General features: G+C 38.1%; 1 protein-coding gene across 7 annotated transcripts in view; it reads left to right on the forward strand.

Annotated features, from left to right (window-relative positions):
- The window catches only part of DISP1 (dispatched RND transporter family member 1), a 209,674-nt gene that overhangs the window by 177,498 nt on the left and 13,895 nt on the right, over positions 1–18,281 (forward strand). For 5 of the 7 annotated variants that reach the window (XM_067028148.1, XM_067028115.1, XM_067028126.1 and 2 more), the window contains 3 exons: positions 10,286–10,315; positions 16,949–17,072; positions 17,891–18,018. The exons of 1 other annotated variant lie outside the window; for it this stretch is intronic. In XM_067028148.1, the coding sequence (XP_066884249.1) occupies positions 10,286–10,315; positions 16,949–17,072; positions 17,891–18,018 (282 nt within the window). Of the gene's footprint in view, positions 1–10,285; positions 10,316–16,948; positions 17,073–17,890; positions 18,019–18,281 lie in introns of those variants that run through there. One more of the 7 variants, XM_067028165.1, reaches the window with a different exon arrangement.

Below are 18,281 nucleotides of genomic sequence, written 5' to 3' on the forward strand. Positions count from 1 at the left end.
GTTTTGGGGTTGCAGACAGAACCTATGCTTTGAATTGAATGCAGTGAACTTTACATTTTAGCCTAGCTGCCCTGGCACCAGAAGGTAACGTGGGCCTCACCACGGCTTGAGGACACATGGTCCCACCGCCATGTTGGGTTTTCCTCATTTCTCTTAAGAAAATTCTCATTTATTCTCAGTCTCATTCTTTTTTTTTTTTTTTTGTGGTACGCGGGCCTCTCACTGTTGTGGCCTCTCCCGTTGCGGGGCACAGGCTCCGGACGCACAGGCTCAGCGGCCATGGCTCACGGGCCCAGCCGCTCCGTGGCATGTGGGATCTTCCCGGACCGGGGCACGAACCCGTATCCCCTGCATCGGCAGGCGGACTCTCAACCACTGCGCCACCAGGGAAGCCCTCAGTCTCATTCTTTTAAGCATAGTTGATTTTTATTTTTTTAACCTCAGACTTTGAGAAGAAAACCCTTTTCTATCAGTATTATTTTTATAAAAACTGTATTAAGAGTTTTGCTTTGACCTTTTTTTATTAAAGCTTTTTAAATTTTTATTTTATTTATGTATTTATTTAATTTTATTTATGTATTTATTTATTTTTAATTTTATTTTATTTATTTATTTATTTATTTTTATTTTTAATTTTTATTTATTTTTTATTATTAAAGCTTTTTTTTTTTTGCTTTTGATCTTTTTTATTAAAGCTTCTGACCATTGAGTTATATAAATTTAACTTTTTAGTTAAAGGATAAATATGAGAAAATTTAGTTAAGGAAGAAAAATCAATTTCACTATATATTGTTATATATATATATATATATAGTTGTTCTTAAAAGCATAACTAAAGAATTTCTGTAGAAGTTGAGGGAATAATCTATCCTCATGGCCAGTAAAATGAAGATATCACAACAGCTGCAAGATATTGGTTACACTGTTGGAATTCATTTTGATACAGTGGATTTTTATTATTTTTTTAACTTCCCCACCCCCGCAGAGTTTTTTGGTAGCAGGTGTGACTTTTAACCTTCCAAACTCAAACTTGAATGATACTGAATAACTTGGTGGGGGCCAAAATATGTGGGAAATGAATTTTTAAAAGATTAATAATCTTGTAACGTGGAGCTCAAATAATAGTTCTTAACATTGAACAAAATGCAGACATGTTATACTAAAAATTGGAGACCAGCAATGTTGGAGAAAATAATTGGCAGGTTTGTGAATTATGATTATGTTTATAATTTTGATCTCCAGTCTAATTGATGAAGGCCTTATCCTATTAATGAAATAGGTAACTTATTTTCAGGAATGCAAATAGACCTTCACTGAGGTGGATTTTTTAAAATAAATTTATTTATTTATTTATTTTTGGCTGCGTTGGGTCTTCGTTGCTGTGCGCGGGCTTTCTCAAGTTGCAGCGAGTGGGGGCCACTCTTTGTTGCGGTGTGCGGGCTTCTCACTGCGGTGGCTTCTCTTGTTGCGGAGCATGGGCTCTAGGCACGCGGGCTTCAGTAGTTGTGGCACGTGGGCTCAGTAGTTGTGGCGTGCGGGTGTAGAGCACACGTTCAGTAGTTGTGGTGCATGGGCTTAATAGCCCCACAGCATGTGGGATCTTCCTGGACCAGGGCTTGAACCCGTGACCCCTGCATTGGCAGGTGGATTCTCAACCACTGTGCCGTTTCTTTTACCGAGATTTTAATTAACATACGAACTCTTAGTTGTATAATTTGTGTACTTTGTAATGAAAATACAAAACATTTTTACTTTTTTACAGATATGATCCATAAAATTTTGAAAGTGGAGAAATGTTTGTGTATCTTTCTTATCTTAATGAAAGTAATAAAATATATTTGTTGAATCAGGCTTAATGTAAACCCCCAAAATATACTTGTAAAACTATGCCCTCAACTTCCAGATTAACCTTCTGGACAACCCCTTGGCGTTGTAATTCAAAGTATCACTAGCTTCATTTCAGTAAGCACCACAACTATTTTTAATTCATTATATAGAGATAAGTTAATTGTAGTTTTAGGCATTTCTAATTGTACTTAAAGTACATCATTATGTAGAAATATTAAACAACCCAGAGTATGGAAGTGTGTTATACATAGAATATATAAACCTTGGTTTATCCAAAATTTCACCGAATTTTTCTTGTAATATATATATTTATTTTAATATTACTGATTATATAATTATATATAGTACATTCATTGTATTAATATATTTTATAATTATATAATATTAGGTAATAAATATATAATTGTATGATTAATAAAATTGATTATATAATTAATTAATAATACTATATATTATTATATAATACTATATTTATGACAATAGATACTCATATTTTGATTCACATATGTATGTATAAGATCCTCAGAGGTCCTCTGAATCATTAAAGGAAGTTTAAAGTCTTTGCCATTTCTTTTCCTCTCAGTACTGTACACCTAGAACTCTACACTAGCTCCCAACCTGATCTTCTTATCTTTAGTGTTTCCTGCACCTTGCCACCAGATCATTCATCGTAAAATAGTGTTTTCATTGTATCCATTCTTGCCCCCAAGAAACTTCAGCAGCTTCCTATTTCTATTGCTTGCTTCCCGCCTACTCCAATAAGCTACCCTCCGCGCTAGTCCCTCCTAAGTCGTACTGACATCGCTCACGCTGCTACGGGAGTGTCTGGCTTAGGTCTCGACAGCGTCTGTTTCCGTTCCCTCTGCTTCCTGTTTATCTGTCTGAAATCTATCCGTCCTTCAAGACCTAGTTCAAATTCTACTTACGTCAGGTTCAGGAGCTACTCTTTGGGGTATGCTGTTCCAATGTTATCTCCCTGGTCCCCACTCACTTAATATTTTGTCCTATACCTTTAAGTTTCAATTATTTTCTTGTATTATTCTCTAATTGTTTCTTGTCTGGAAGTCACATTTTCCTGGCAAATTGTCCAAAACAGTGGTTCAAGCTCTGACTGTGTAATAAGCTCTATTCCAAAACCTACTGAACCAGATCCCTGGGAAGGACCCTGGAAATCCCTTTCTTTATTTAAGCTTAACCAGGTGATTCCAATGAAGATCAAAGTACTTGGTGTCATTTGAACTGTGCAGTAAATATTTGAATTGAACAAAATTAACTCTAGATTTTGTATTAAATGTATTTTGTTTTAAGTTCTTTGAAAATTTATCATCTGTGTATAGCGTTACCTATTTTCTTCTAGTATATAGTTAGCTGGGATGCTTCCATTCTCCCCAAATTCTGTATCAGTGAGAGAAATTTTCAAAGAAAATATTTCAATCACATGTACCTAAATGAATGCATATACAATTTCCCTTTATAAAGTTCTTTTTCACTTCTTTTTAACTTTACAACGAATTCATGAAACATTCTCATGAAGAATTCAAAAATACGAAGTAAAACTCACTTTTGATTCCTTCTCTCATGGTAAACAAGACTATTGATTTGCCATGTTCCCTTCTGAGTTTTTAGCATACATTTACATATTTTGTATATCATTTTTCCCATAAATACTGGATGAATTATTTTGAAACTTCTCACTTTGTCTTGCTGCTCTTTCCATATCAGTATGTGTATGTGTACGTTTGTGCATTCATTCTGTCCAGTGTTTCATAGTATGGATGTACCACCGTTCATTGAAGCATCCATTAAAGCTGGACTTTTCGGTTGCTCTCCCTTTTTTCCTTCCTGTAAACGACACCTCAGTGAACATCCTTGCATGTGCACTTTCGTGAACACACACCATTTGCTCTTGAATAAGATCTTCCTGTTCTGCCCTCCTTTTCGTTTTTGGTTCACCAGCAGCTTCTCATCATCTGCATCAGGGCACTCTCTTCCAGGTTGCGGCCAAAAAGTACAGGATCAAGTCAGAAAATTTGCATTCCAGACCTGGCTCTTCATTGACTTGCTCTGTGATCCTTGACCCTTTTCCTTCTTTGTTAATGTGAAAACAAAGATTAGAAGGATGACTTTTAGGGTTTCTTACAGTTCTAACAATTTCTTGTTCTGATTAGGCTTGCGGGTGTGATACCACTTATTTTTATTATATTCAGCTAGCAGCAAGCGCCATCTGAATCTTGTAAAGTAAATCATAAAGGTTCACAGTGCTTATGAATAGCAGGGCATTACACTTCATTCCTCATTAGTCTTCTGCATTACTGCTTAACTGATGCTCGAACGCCATTTCCAGATGAACTACTCGTAATGGCGGTGGTGGTGGTAGCAGAGGATGAGGGGGAGGGCGAGGAGGGGGAGCTAGACCTTTTTATCTTTGGATAACGCTCAACAGTTTACAGAAAACTGTTACTCATACAGCTCACTTTCAGGTATTATCCATTTCTCACAAATCCTGAGAAATTAAAGGATTTGTTCAGATCATTCAGCTAATGAGTTTCAGGGTCCAGACTTGAGCTCACATCTTTTTTCTTACATATACATATATATATATATATATATTCTTTTCCAGATTCTTTTCCATAATCGGTTACTACAAGACATTGAATATAGTTCCCTGCGCTATACAGTAGGTCCTTGTTGTTTATTTTAACTCACATCTTTTAATTACTTCGTTCACTACTTTCTTAAAGACAGTTTCCTCATGCTCAAATATTTATTTAATTTATGCTGAATTTCTTTTTTAACATTTATAAAGAGATAGGTGTTTATTACATGCTCTTTAAAATATTAGCCCTCCACTCCCAACCTTATCCTTGGTCTCCTAGTTTATTTTCTATTTTGTGTAGTAGTGGGACTCTGGTCGGTTACAACAGTTTGAGGCAGCAAGATGACCAGTACTTTTGAGTCAACAGCTCTTGAGCATTCAGGACATGCATTACGCAAGTAGTGTGGTTATTGTTATCCTTCAAATCACTTGACACAGACCATAAACATTTAGCTCTGGTGCCTGAAGATAAATTAGAGGCCGAGCTCAGCTTGTCTACAGGGTGTCTGTTTCATCTTCACGATAGACCCCAAATGTGCCAGTGGTGATTCATGGAAATACTTAGTGATGAAGATTGGTTTTGTTTTTGTTGGAAATCTTCAAAAGAATGCTCATCAAAGTGTGGATTCTTTATTTTCAGATACTTTCTTCCTAACATACCAGCAATGAGCTAAAGATGTTGCTTGCAAAATGCCCTTTTACAAAAAGGCAATGTGGCACAATCCAATGGGACTAAAGGATGGGACTATTGAGACTAAAATGTGCTACTTTAAGCACTTTCTTATTTAAATTTGGTTACTGCCATGAAGTAGAAAATATATGTCCTTCATAGCATGTTAGTTGTTCAGAAATATACAAAGCTCTTTTTTTCCCGTAGCTTTGATTTTCCTGAATGCTAGGAAGAGCTATTTGGAATTTGTGAAACTTGATACTGCCCCTTTCTAAGTCGTGATATTAATTCTGCAGCTATGTCAACAATTGAGTTCTCTAGACGGGTAGCATGTTTTCATGTTTCAATTGTCCCGTTTCCCTCACCCTACAATCTCCCACTGTCTTCCCCAAAATTATCAAAAGACAGAGAAAAGGTGAGGGAAACCAAAAAATCAGGCCATTTGTAGCTTTTCTACATTTTTTTCTGTTTCTTGTTAACTTTTTTCCCTCACATACAAATTACCTTTTAAAAAAATCTTCCTTGCCTCTCTGCATCCCCCAACCCCCACTGTCACGATCACCCCACTCTGCACCCCGCACCTTCCCTCCTTCTGAGACCTTTACGGTGTCGTTAGTTGGTCCCTTGACCGATACATGTGCACATACCACTGTTCACTGGTCATCGGAGCTGGAGCCAAGGTTCTCAACTGCTGTTACAGTTCTCAAGTGTGAAGTGCCAGGGGCAGTTAATTACTTATTATGAGTACTGAGTTATAAGTGCCTTATTGATTGTTTTGAAAGCAGAGTTGAGCTTAGCCCTACAATCACGTCAGTGTCATCCACTCGCACACAGAAATGCTCTCTTGAGTGGGAGAGAGACACTCCAGCTAGTCATCTGGGGATTGTGCACAACCCAAGCTTATTTACGCTACAGCCTGTGGGAGTGTGTCATGGGGCATGCAAATGTCATCTGCCTTTTGGGACTTTTTCTCAGCAGAAAAAAAGCCTACAACCCTGACCAAAGAACAAGCAGATGTTCCCACATAAGATTATTCTTTTTTATTTGTTTTTTTGATTTTTGGCATGAGTTTTGACCAGACAATATTAAAAGGTGAATGAATGAACCTTTGAAAAACATGGTTTCTCTCTTGTTTGTTTTTACCAGTTGTTATTTAGCAACACAAGACTGAGGTTGGGGGAAAAAAATCATTCTGCAGATTTTATTAGATAGCTATTAAAGGTAGCAAATCGGAAAGAGGGTACAGCTGGAGGAAGGCTATTTTTGATCACGGAAGTATGTGGTGGATTCCCTTGCTTGCCTCCTTAAACAGGTATGTTCTGGTAAGAGATTGTAGGGCATAATTCAAGATGGCAACACCATAAACCATAAATCAAACAGGTTTCATGTTTTACCTGCAGTTGTGGTTTTGGTGTTTCAAACATCTGTTTGTCATGTCCATTAGTATAAAAACTTCAAAGGGAACTTATGTTTTCCCAGGAGGTATCTTTGTGGTAACCTTAGTTTTTCTTTTTCAACTGATGTCAACAATCTCTACTTATTGTCTCAAATTTAACATAAAATGAGGTCTTTACTCAAGCAGAAAGAATGTGATGAATATGTACTTGTTTCTGTCTCGTGGGAGCAAACTAGTCATAGATCCATGAATTTCTCAGTTAAAAAAAAAGTTAATATGGGGGTGAGTAGGAGGAAAAAGAATATTTACATTTGTTACAACCCAAAATGTATATAATAAAATATATTTTTGCAACTGCTTGGTATGATTTATCCCAGAGCTCTGGCCATGGGGATCACCTTGGATCTAAAGACAGCAAAATCTGTTAACTTCTTGTGGCGATTCAAGAGGTAGTTTTGAGGATGTGTAACTTGAAAACTGGGAGTGAAAAATTAAGGCTTTGTATACAGGTTAAGCGATTGGCTTCCTTGGTCAGTGTCTTACTCTCCCTCTCTGTAAAAAATAAATTTTCTCGCAAAGCTCATTAATAGCTTCATCATTGGCGTTCAGATAGCATGTTCTTTAAAAAGCACTGTGTGTGGGCTCCCCTGGTGGCGCAGTGGTTGAGAGTCCGCCTGCTGATGCAGGGGACGCGGGTTCGTGCCCCGGTCCGGGAAGATCCCACGTGCCGCGGAGCGGCTGGGCCCGTGAGCCATGGCCGCTGCGCCTGCGCGTCCTCAGCCTGTGCTCCGCAATGGGAGAGGCCACAACAGTGAGAGGCCCGCGTACCGCAAAAAAAAAAAAAAAAAAAGCATTGTGGTTGTGGTGATGGACACACAACTCCGTGGAAGTACTAAAACCCATTAACTTGTACAGTTTAAATGGATTAATTATATGGTATGTGAATTATATCTCAATAAAACGCATATTTAAAGAATCAATATATAATTATATTTGAGAAGATGGTGGGGTTTTTCCCTTGGTAGATTTACCCCCCCAGAACGAGTGTTCTTCATGAGTTCTTCAGTAGCAGACATTTTTATTGAAAGCCCCGTTTGTGTAGAGCAAGTTTCCAGGTGCTTCACCAGCTCCTGGGGTTGTAGGTGTGATCTTTCCCTCTGCGCTCAGATGGCCTGGCTTAACCACATCCACAAAATTGATATTGAATTAGGCATGAGAGAAACAACTGTAAAAGATTTGGGGGGAAATCACCAAAACTTATATTATATATTGTAATTAGTGAACTCAGGCTATTCACAAGTATCTGAAGTCCTCCAAAACTGGAAATCATAGACAATGCAGTATGATAAGTAAGACAAGATTGGCAGCTGAGTATACATTTAAATTTAAGTTACAATTAGATATTTAAGGAATGTATATGGCACTTTTTTTAGAATTTTTTACTTTAACCTTTCTGATTAGCCACCAATTAATGAGGCCTGCAGCACTGAGGAATAAGAGGGCCTCTATTATAGGATTCAGAGGCACAAACGAAAACTTAGAAAATATAGTAAAGTGGTAAAGGAGCTTAGGATTGGCAGATAGGAATGGGCTGAAGTTACAAAGTGCGTGTGTGTGTGTGTGTGTGTGTGTGTGTGTGTGTGTGTGTGTTTAACAGAAAGAGAGATAAACAAATAGAAAATAAAACTAAATTTTCCTGTTGCTATTTATGTCCTCATTTTCTTGCTATCCATTGACTACTGACTTCAAAGCTGTTGAACCTGAGAAAAGTAGTAAAAGATGCTCATTCATTAATCCAGCAAACTCTGATCTGACATCCACAAAGGACCACACATTCTACTAGGTTATGGAGATGTGAACACAAATAAGATGTGGTCGCTGGGTATGATTTAATGTCCGTTTTTAGCTTTTAAAACTGAATTCTCTTTATTGTACATATATAAGAAGAATGCACTTTGAGGGGCTTTCTTTAGTAATGCTGTGAATATTTGGTCTCATACTTGCTCGTAAAGCAACAAGTTCTCTTATGCTCTTCTTACTGGAAACTCTGACTTTAAATTCCACAGCTCCCAAAAGAAATAATACTTCTTTTCCTGTATGACAGATGAATACTTTATGATTTATCCCTATGTCGTTTTCCCCCCTGGTATTACAGACCGACACACACAGGACTAAGAACAGCAAATTAGGAATCAAGAAACATGAGTTCTCTCTACAGCTCTGTTCCTACGACCCTGAATGACCAAAGGCAAACTGAGGCCCATCTCTACCGATAGGACTGTGATGAAATTGGAATGTGTCTCTTCTCTAACATTGTTCCCAGTGCTTGCACTCTCTGGAGTTGTTCCATCTCCTTGAGTTTAGTATTTTTAAGGGGCTTAGACTCATTAACGAGAACATGTACATAAAGCATGAAATTTAGAATATGTGCATCTTTCATGTAAACAGATTAATGCAAAGTGCGTTCTAGAATGCAAGTTCCATGAAGTTTGGGACCCTGTTGGTCTCATTCATGGCTGTAACAGGAGTTAAATAAATATTTTTTAAGAATGAATACATGTATATTAGTGAGACATGTAATGGAGAGGGAAAATATGAAAGGAAACTTTAGATCTCAAAGAAATTCTAAAATAAGGCTCTAATTACTGGAAGAGTAATAGCTTGAAGTAGAAAGACTAGAAGATAGATTTTTCATTTTGTTTTATTTCCTCAAAGTATGGGACAGCCTGGTGGAAGATTTCAGGTTAGGAGAGAGTACACAGGTAGGAAATTTATTCATTTATTCAGCAAATATTTAAGTATACTCTCAGTATTAGCGTAATGGTGATCAAACTTTCTGATCTCACGACCCCTTTACACTTTGAAAAATTATTAAGGGTCCAAAGGTATTTTGTTTATGTGTGTTGTATCTGATATGTGCCATACTGGAATTGAAACAGAAATTAAAAATTTTTAATTTAACTTATTTGAAATAATGACAGTAAGCCCTTTACATGTTAATGTAAATAATATTTTTCATGAAAAACAATATCATTTCCAAAACAAAAAAAAAATGTTTAGTGAGATGATTAGTATCATTTCACATTTTTGCAAGTCTCTTTGATGTGTGGCTTCAGAGAAGACAGCAGCATTCTCATACCTGCTTCTGCCATCTACTGCAGTCTGCTGTTTGGTTGAAATATACAAAATTATGGAGAAAACCCAGCTTTAAAACAGGTATGGGGGTTGGAAAAGGGAGGCCCTCACAAACTCTGTGAAGGATCTCAGGAACTCCCAGGGATCTTCATCCGTCACTGTGAGAACCACTGCATTCCAGAATGGTGAAACATGAGTAGTGACTTGTAGCTGAAGAAGGAATACAATATTTCTAGTTGAAGAAGGTATCGATGTCCTATTAAAAAAAAAAAAAAAAAAAAGATGTTGGGGGATCCTTGATAAGTAAGAAGCAGCCTGGATTGGAGACTTGTATGTGGCTTCTTGTTGTGAGAGAGATGAGGGGGTCTGTAGCTGTAGATGTGGGGAATGTTACACGGTATGACTATGATTCCTTTAAGAGGGTGTGATAAGAGTCTGGGAAGATGCCCCCTACTGGTATACAAGATGGTCAACATTCATTGTTAAATCCAAAATCTCTCAAATAGAGTCCTTTTCAAGCCTTCCAGGATTTTTTTCGTAAAGAGAGATAACAAGTAAAATGTTAAATACATATATAAAGCATGTGTTTCTATTACAATGCCTTGTTTCTGATTGTTTCTCCTTTGCTTTTTTTTTCCAGCCCATCCAGACCTTTCAAGTTACCAAAAAGGTAAAGTAGTCTGGATTATCTTGTTAAATAAGTATATGCTTTTCCCCTTTTAGTATTTTCTTCACATTTTGCCGCTGTTTTCGCCTTCCTCGTTCATATTTTTGTGAAGGAAAACTAAATTTCCTCTGAGTTGGCTGCTTGAGGAACCCTGTACCTCCAAAAGTGGTTTTAATCCCAAGGGAGACATTTGGCCTTTAAATGCGATTTGGGTTTAATCATGTATATTTGCCTAATTGTTTTGAATTCTTTCCTGTAATGGATTGTCTTCTCAGTGTCCTACTTATTAAGAGAAAAACTGTTCAGCCAACTACCACGACTTACATTCATGGCAATTTATTTCAGCTGGGTTGTCTGTGTTTCTAAAACTTTTGCTGTCATGTTAAGATGGAGGTATTCGTTTATGTGGAAAATTTTAATTTTCGTTTTATAGCAGGAAAGCAAAATGTTAAATGGACAAGAGGTTCTGAAAAAAGCATCGTCTCATCAGCTGTCCTTGTACATCGTGCACATTGTGGTTCCAGATATAATATTATTTAAGAAGTTCTTAGTGATCTTTGAAATTCATTTGCTAAAGAAGCTCAGATGCGAATAACTCTGAAGCCTATCTCACGAGAGTCATCCTTTCTTTGGAGTAAAATTACTACATAAATGTTAGTTAGTAAACTCCTTTCACATTTAAAAAATATTTTTAAAATTGTAATAAAGTAGACATAGCATAAAATTTACCATTTGAACCATTTTCAAGTATACAATTGTGTGGCATTAAGTACATTCACATTATTATACAGCCGTCACACTGTTCATCTCCAGAACTTTTTTCAACTTTCCAAACTGAACCTCTATAACCCATTAAATAGTACCTCCTCATTTCTTTCTCCCCCCAGCTTCTGGCAACCACTATTCTACCCTGTCTCTATGAATTGCATTACTCTAATATCTCACATGGGTGGAAGAGTGCGGTATTTGTCCTTTTGTGACTGGCTGATTTCACTTAGCATAATGTCCTCAAGCTTCATCCATGTTGTAGCATGTGTCAGAATTTCCTTCCTATGTAAGACTGAACGATATTCCATTGTATGCATATACTACATTTTACTTACCCAGTTTTGCAAAAAAAAATTATGGAAAAAAGATGGAGAGAGGTTTTACAAGTAAATATGGCATATGAAGAAAATGAATTTCCATTTTTCTAGAAATAATAGGATCTTCTGAAGTGACCAGAAGTTTTATGTTTTGAAAGATTCGTATATATTTGTCTCTGTTAATAGATTGGTATTTTTAAAAACCTGAATTTATTCTTTTCAGTATATACACATATAAATACAACTTCTTCCTAAAATTAGCCTTTTCTGATTCCCCTTTCCTACCCCAGCTGGAAGTACTCACTTCCTTCATTGAATTCGCAAAACATCTTATCTGTATCCTTCTGTTGACCTGATTTTGTAGGTATTTGTGCACCTGTCTGATTTTCTGAATTAGGCTCTAAGTTCCTTGAGGATAATATCCATGTCTGCTATTATTTTATTCCCAGAATGCCTGCCTTCTTAATATGTAATGTTAATTGTTGAATGAGTTTATTACTTCACAAGAAAGAAAGAGTGCTGTACTGTTTTCCTCTGTGAAATTCCATAAGCTGCAATCATTCCTCCCACTAAATTGATAGTTGCTGCCACTAGAAATGTTATGATTAATAACATTTAGAAATGGGTACCCTTAAAGGCCAAGAGGAATAAGGGAGAGATATTAAAGGAAACAGAAAGAAAGAAACCGAGGAAGAAGAGATTTTTATTTTAGGAAGCAAGCAGTATAGCTGAAGTGTTAAATATTGCTCAGGTCAAAGAAGATGAAAACCAAGAGAGTTAGTTGACTTTGGCAGTTTCAGAAGAGTCATGAGAGCAAAAGTCAAGCTATCAGGGGTTAAGGATTGGGTGGTTGGTCGGGAAAAGGAGGCCTCAAGTCCAAGGTACTCATACTCTCTAAAGCCTGGCTCTGCTCAGAAAGGAAGGGGTGAAAGAGAAGAGTGTTTCCAGAAAGGCAGCAAAGGGCAAAAGAAAAAAGTCTTTGTAAGCTGAGAGGAAAATTTACGGTGGAGGGCCTTATTGTAATACAAATGGCCCATTTAAAACTGGCCCCCATATAATGTCACTACAGAGTAAGTTAGCCCTGTAAGACACTTCATTTGTTTTAACAGTTATTTCTGATCTTTTCCCAGAATAAAGCCAATAATAAGGTGGCTGAGAATCTATGAGGATATTTGAGGGACTTCCCATTGGAGCCTCATGAAAACCCATCACAGCAGGAACAGCCTGGACCAGGGTGCCAGGCAGCCTGTCCACTTAACTCAGATCCACCGTTTACCCACCAACGCAATCCATTCACTCTGCTCTTCTGAGTCCTTCATATCTGTACTATTTGAGACTGAACCTACTGAGAAGTGCCATGGATACACTTTTTTACAGAGCAGTGCCACGGATAGCAACTGCGGGCCTGACCTAAGCAGCTGATACAGCAGTAGGGCCTTGAGGAAAACTTGTTACCTGGTCAGTCACTGGAAAATGACTGCCTGCTGTCACCCAGGAGTTACAGAAGTGGATTGCGTTTACAATTGTGTGTGTGGTCTAAAGATGTACAAAATTAAGATCAGGCGATGAAAGACAAGTAGTAAATGGTACACAGAGGAACATACTATAGTAAAAAGAGTGGTCCTTTGGAAAATTCTTCCAATGCACAGAAAAGAATGTGCAGGTTCTTTATTCAAATTTAAACTTAGTTAGAATAGGTACTTGGAACCCAGACTCACCATGAAGGGAGTTAGCCAAAAAATATAGCGATAAAATGTATAGGTCATTTTTAATTTCCTTGACTTCTCCAGTTTTCCTGCTTTGTTAGATTTTTCCCTTAATATTACAGCCATTGTCTGGGTTTCGGTTTATACATGAAACTTTTGTTTCCCACGTGGTGCCCATAGTTACACAACATCTTAGAATAGACAGCAGGAAGCAGAAATAGCCTCAGCAGTTTTGTGGTGTTTAGAAAAACCCCTTGTCTGAATGACATTTACTCAAAATAGCTGGGGCTTTCCCCCCCGTGGTGCTTTATGTCCTCAGGATGGTGATTCCATTTCTTAAGTGCGAACAGTTGTCTCTAGGAGAGGTTAGCATGTGAAACATCTGCTTTGTGAGGAAGTGGACTTGTAATATAGTAAGGTGAAACGTGTTTGGAAGAAATGTGCTGAAATCACTAATGCCGTAAAGTTTCCATGTGTAGTCAGTGCATGGATATGGTATAGAGCAGTGCTGTAAAATCAAAACCAAATGTTTTCAAAGGCAAGAAAAAGCAATTATTGAATGAGGTTTTTAAGGTTGCTATGCATGTGTGCAGATTTTTCAAGAACACAAACAAAAAGTCATTATATGGGTAAATTAAACCACGGTATGAAAACTAAGCAATTTGGGGCCCACTGCCCTCTATTGATAACATGTTTGTAGGTAAAAATGCATACCTTCTGGTTCATTTGAAAGAAAATTGATCCATTTAACATAAAGTATAATGAGTAATTGTGTAAGCCTGGGGCCATTTTCATTTCATAGGGCTGATATTTTAAAGGTCTAAAATGTAAAGTCTGAAGCAATGAACAGAAAGTCTCAAAAGTGCTATTGACAAAGGACTTTATTGCTTCAAACTGGTTACTTTCATCTTAGTTTGCATTTGGTAGAAGAGGAAATAAAGTATAGAGAATATAAGCTTTGGGTGTGTTCCAGAAATACGAAGGCTTCTGACCACTTGGTGTTTACATTTGAACAACTACAATCAGCATATTGTGATTTGTTTTCATTACGTTCAGAATTGTTCTTAAAAAGTTATTCCATCTTATCTAGCATAATTTTTCTGTAATGAGCTTTTAAATGCAGAATTTACAGTCTAGTGAATAATGTTCAAACTTAAAGTCCTTTGGGTCTAGGTGATTTTGCATAGAGAAATTAACTATTAGTGTGGCTTAGGAATTTAATTTTCAAATGACACTTTGGGGAAGCATCTGTTTGTGGCAAGTTGACTTTTTCCTGATGTCTTCTGTTTCTCTTGTGTTTGAAGCAAGAGATGATACCATAGTGGTTAAGAGGCCAGACTCTAGAACCAGACTACCTAGGTTCCTAGCTTTGTGACCTTTTTTTTTTTGAGATATTATTGACATGTAGCATTATATTAGTTTCAGGTGTATAACATAATAATTTGATATTCGTATGTATTGCAAAATAAGTTTCATTAACATTCATCACCACACATAGTTACAAAAATGCGGGCCTCTCACTGTTGTGGCCTCTGCCGTCGCGGAGCACAGGCTCCGGACGCGCAGGCCCAGCGGCCATGGCTCACGGGCTTAGTTGCTCCGCGGCATGTGGGATCTTCCCGGACCGGGGCACGAACGCGCGTCTCCCGCATCGGCAGGCGGACTCCCAACCACTGCGCCACCAGGGAAGCCCTTTTTTTTCTTTCTTGTAATGAGAACTTTCAAGATCTACTCTCTAAGCAACTTTCCAGTACGTAATACAGTATTATTAACTATAGTCACCATGCTGTACATTATACCTCCAGGACGTGCTTGTTTTATGAGCTGGGCCAGCTTGTGACTTTTAACAAGTTATTTAACCTGCCTGTGCCTCGGTTTCATCTCATAAAGTTGTTTTGAGAGTTATATGAGATAATACTCTATGTAAAGCATGAGAGCAACTGGAACTCCTAGCGGGTGCAGGCTATTATTCTTTATTTTCCGAAGGTTGCTTTTATTATTATTTATTTATTTATTTTTTTGTGGTACAGCGGGCCTCTCACTGTTGTGGCCTCTCCCGTTGCGGAGCACAGGCTCCGGACGCGCAGGCTCAGCGGCCATGGCTCACGGGCCCAGCCGCTCCGCGGCACGTGGGATCTTCCCGGACCGGGGCACGAACCCGCGTCCCCCGCATCGGCAGGCGGATTCTCAACCACTGCGCCACCAGGGAAGCCCCCGAAGGCTGCTTTTAAAAGAACAATAATGAAAAATGCCCGTGCGGGTGCTCCCTTAAAGCATAATTATATTATATTTTAACTTCCTTATTAAAATTTAATTTGAATATCTCCGCAAAGCCAGATCTCTGAATTTGAGAGATCAGAATATAAAAATCAGCTGTCTATTCTTAGAGACATATAATAGTTGTTTTTCAGAATGATGGTTAAAGCCACTAGCTTTCTTTAAACTGCTAGCATGATTTTGAAAAAAAAAAACCTCAAAGTATATGAGCAAGAAGCCTATTTCAAATGAGCCAGAAATAGCCATCAGAGCAGCCCAGTGAGCTAAATAACACTGTTGAGAATTTGAGAATAATTGTCCACAAGTTAAATGCTTCAGTTTTTCTCTAATTAAAATTCAAGAAATCTGAAGTTGGCAGAATACATTTCGAATTTTAGAAAAGTTCAGTCTAGTCAACTTCTGTGGAGCACTCAGTTCTTCCTGAGATCTGGAAGCATCAGGTGAGGAAGGCATGGTCCAGGATCTTATGGAAGGGCCCAGAAACAGATATTTCAGTGGGAGGTGGTGAATGAGGGTGTGGGAAGGGTGTTGGAAGAAATGGCTTAATGGTGGCATTTGGTAACAGAGAGGAGTTGCTGAGGCGTAGTAAGAAACTAAAGTCAGGCTGTGGTGATTAGAGAGTGAGGGGAGGATAGGTACATACATGGGTTTTGTTCATCGCATCAATAGATAGTTACCAAGCACCTTTTTATTTTTTATTTTTTTTGTGGTACGCGGGCCTCTCACTGTTGTGGCCTCTCCCGTTGCGGAGCACAGGCTCCGGACGCGCAGGCTCAGCGGCCACGGCTCACGGGCCCAGCTGCTCCGCGGCACGTGGGATCTTCCCGGACCGGGGCACGAACCCGCGTCCCCTGCATCGGTAGGCGGATTCTCGACCACTGTGCCACCAGGGAAGCCCTACCAAGCACCTTTTTAAAAGGCACTGTTCTAGGCACTGATACTACACTAAATCAACCAGTCAATCAATCAATAGTCTCTGCCCTCATGGAGCTCACAATGTCTAGTGGCTAAGTTCATGAAAGTTTTAGCTAAATGGAAGGTTAATAGGTTTATGGGGAGGTTTCAGTTTGGTTTGGTTATTCTTATGACTTACACTACCTAAACCTGTTTACGGGCTGAGCTCTTTTTCAAGAACTGATGGAGTAAAAGTAGGGAGAAAGGAATAACTGGAGAAACAAAAGTTCTGAAAGACACTGCAAGGACGATGGAGCCTCTGGTAAAATATATTTCTTTCCACTTCGAAAGTGTAGATTTAAGAGCTTCTTTTTCCCAGGCACAGATGGAGCAGTGAAATGTTATTTGTCAGGAATGGACATTATTCTTACTCTCAAATAGCCTGTAGCATCTGACCACTGCTACTTTATCACAAAAAAAATGAGACGACAGTGATCTTCCAATTTTCTACTACAGTTATGTAGAAATGCTTATAATCTCATGAGATCTTTTACTGATAAATACCTGTGCTAGGTCTGAAATAGGAAGATTTAACAAATTGCTCTCTTAGGTAGCAAAGAAACTTTACTCTGCTTCTAAGAGGCTTTCTTTGTGATCTCTCTCTGCTTTTGTAGTTATGCAGCCCTGATAGCAGACTGGCCTGTGGTTGTCTTGGGCATGTGCACCGTGTTCATCGTGGTCTGTGCCTTGGTTGGAGTATTAGTGCCAGAGCTTCCTGATTTCTCTGATCCATTGCTGGTAAGGAGAATTGAGCCAGTAGAATCTGTTTATTTTCTTTAGACCTCAATCATCTCAAAAGATTAAGTATTTTAAGACATGTTGCATTATGTTATTTAGTATCCCATCTCTTTTATTAAAAACCTTCTCAAGCCATCAGTAAGTATACAATTCTCTTTCTGAAAAGTAGAGACATGTCTGTATTCTCGGGTTCTTAAAAGGGGTCAGGTAACTTGCTCACCATCAAAAATGTGGAAATTTGCTTCTTGGTCTCCATGTTTAAACTAAAAAGCAGAAAAATTGGAGAATCTGCAGACTGTAAAAACGTCTTCAAAAAGTCTTGAAGACTGAATGTCACCTTTTTTCCCAAAGACGTTAAAGGAATTTCAGTATTACTGAGAGATAGCAGGGTCTGTTTTTAAGTTAATGTCCCTCGAAAGTGGAATAGTAAGGAAAGTGTGAGCAAGGATAATGATAAACTCTTTGTAAAACACTGTTGCATGCATAACACAATTTAATTTGACCATGATTTTTTAATAACATAAAAATAAATGCCAGGTATGAATTTGGAAGAGAAGCTTCAGATACGTTTTTCTTTCCTCTTTCCTGAGACATGTAACATACCAAAGAATCAAACTGTTTGTCACAGTAAATAGGTGATCATTATTATGTCAAGTCATCTTGTCTTAATGCAGTTCGCCTCTGGAGTAGCTGTGGGGAACGTGTATATTTTCTGTTGAAAGCTATACATCACCTTGACATTGCCTTCCCAAGCTGTTATAACTATACTTCGCCTGAAATGAGGTACACTAATGGGAATTTGTAATATTTTGCCTTAGGGTTTTGAACCAAGAGGGACTGCAATAGGCCAGAGACTGGTCACATGGAATAACATGGTGAAAAATACAGGATACAAAGCAACATTAGCAAATTACCCCTTTAAATATGCAGATGAACAAGCCAAAAGGTAATCATTGATTAACTTTTAGACAAACCACTGCTAACGGATCCCACTTTTAAACATTGCCTGAGCAAAAAGATTACACCTAAAATGTGTGGCTCAAAACCTTTGCCACTGAATTTGTTGAAATTGTCATTGTCTTTTAAGATTTTGTTGTATATTAGTGAGGGTTTGGGGTTTTTCTTCCTTTTTCAGAAGTGAGAAAATTAATGTTGGTTGTTTATGTTCATCCTTCCGACTTAATATCAATCGCTTAATAGGTCATGACT

The sequence above is a fragment of the Kogia breviceps genome, chromosome 1, assembly GCF_026419965.1.
Source record: "Kogia breviceps isolate mKogBre1 chromosome 1, mKogBre1 haplotype 1, whole genome shotgun sequence".
In the NCBI taxonomy this organism is placed as follows: Eukaryota; Metazoa; Chordata; class Mammalia; order Artiodactyla; family Physeteridae; genus Kogia; species Kogia breviceps.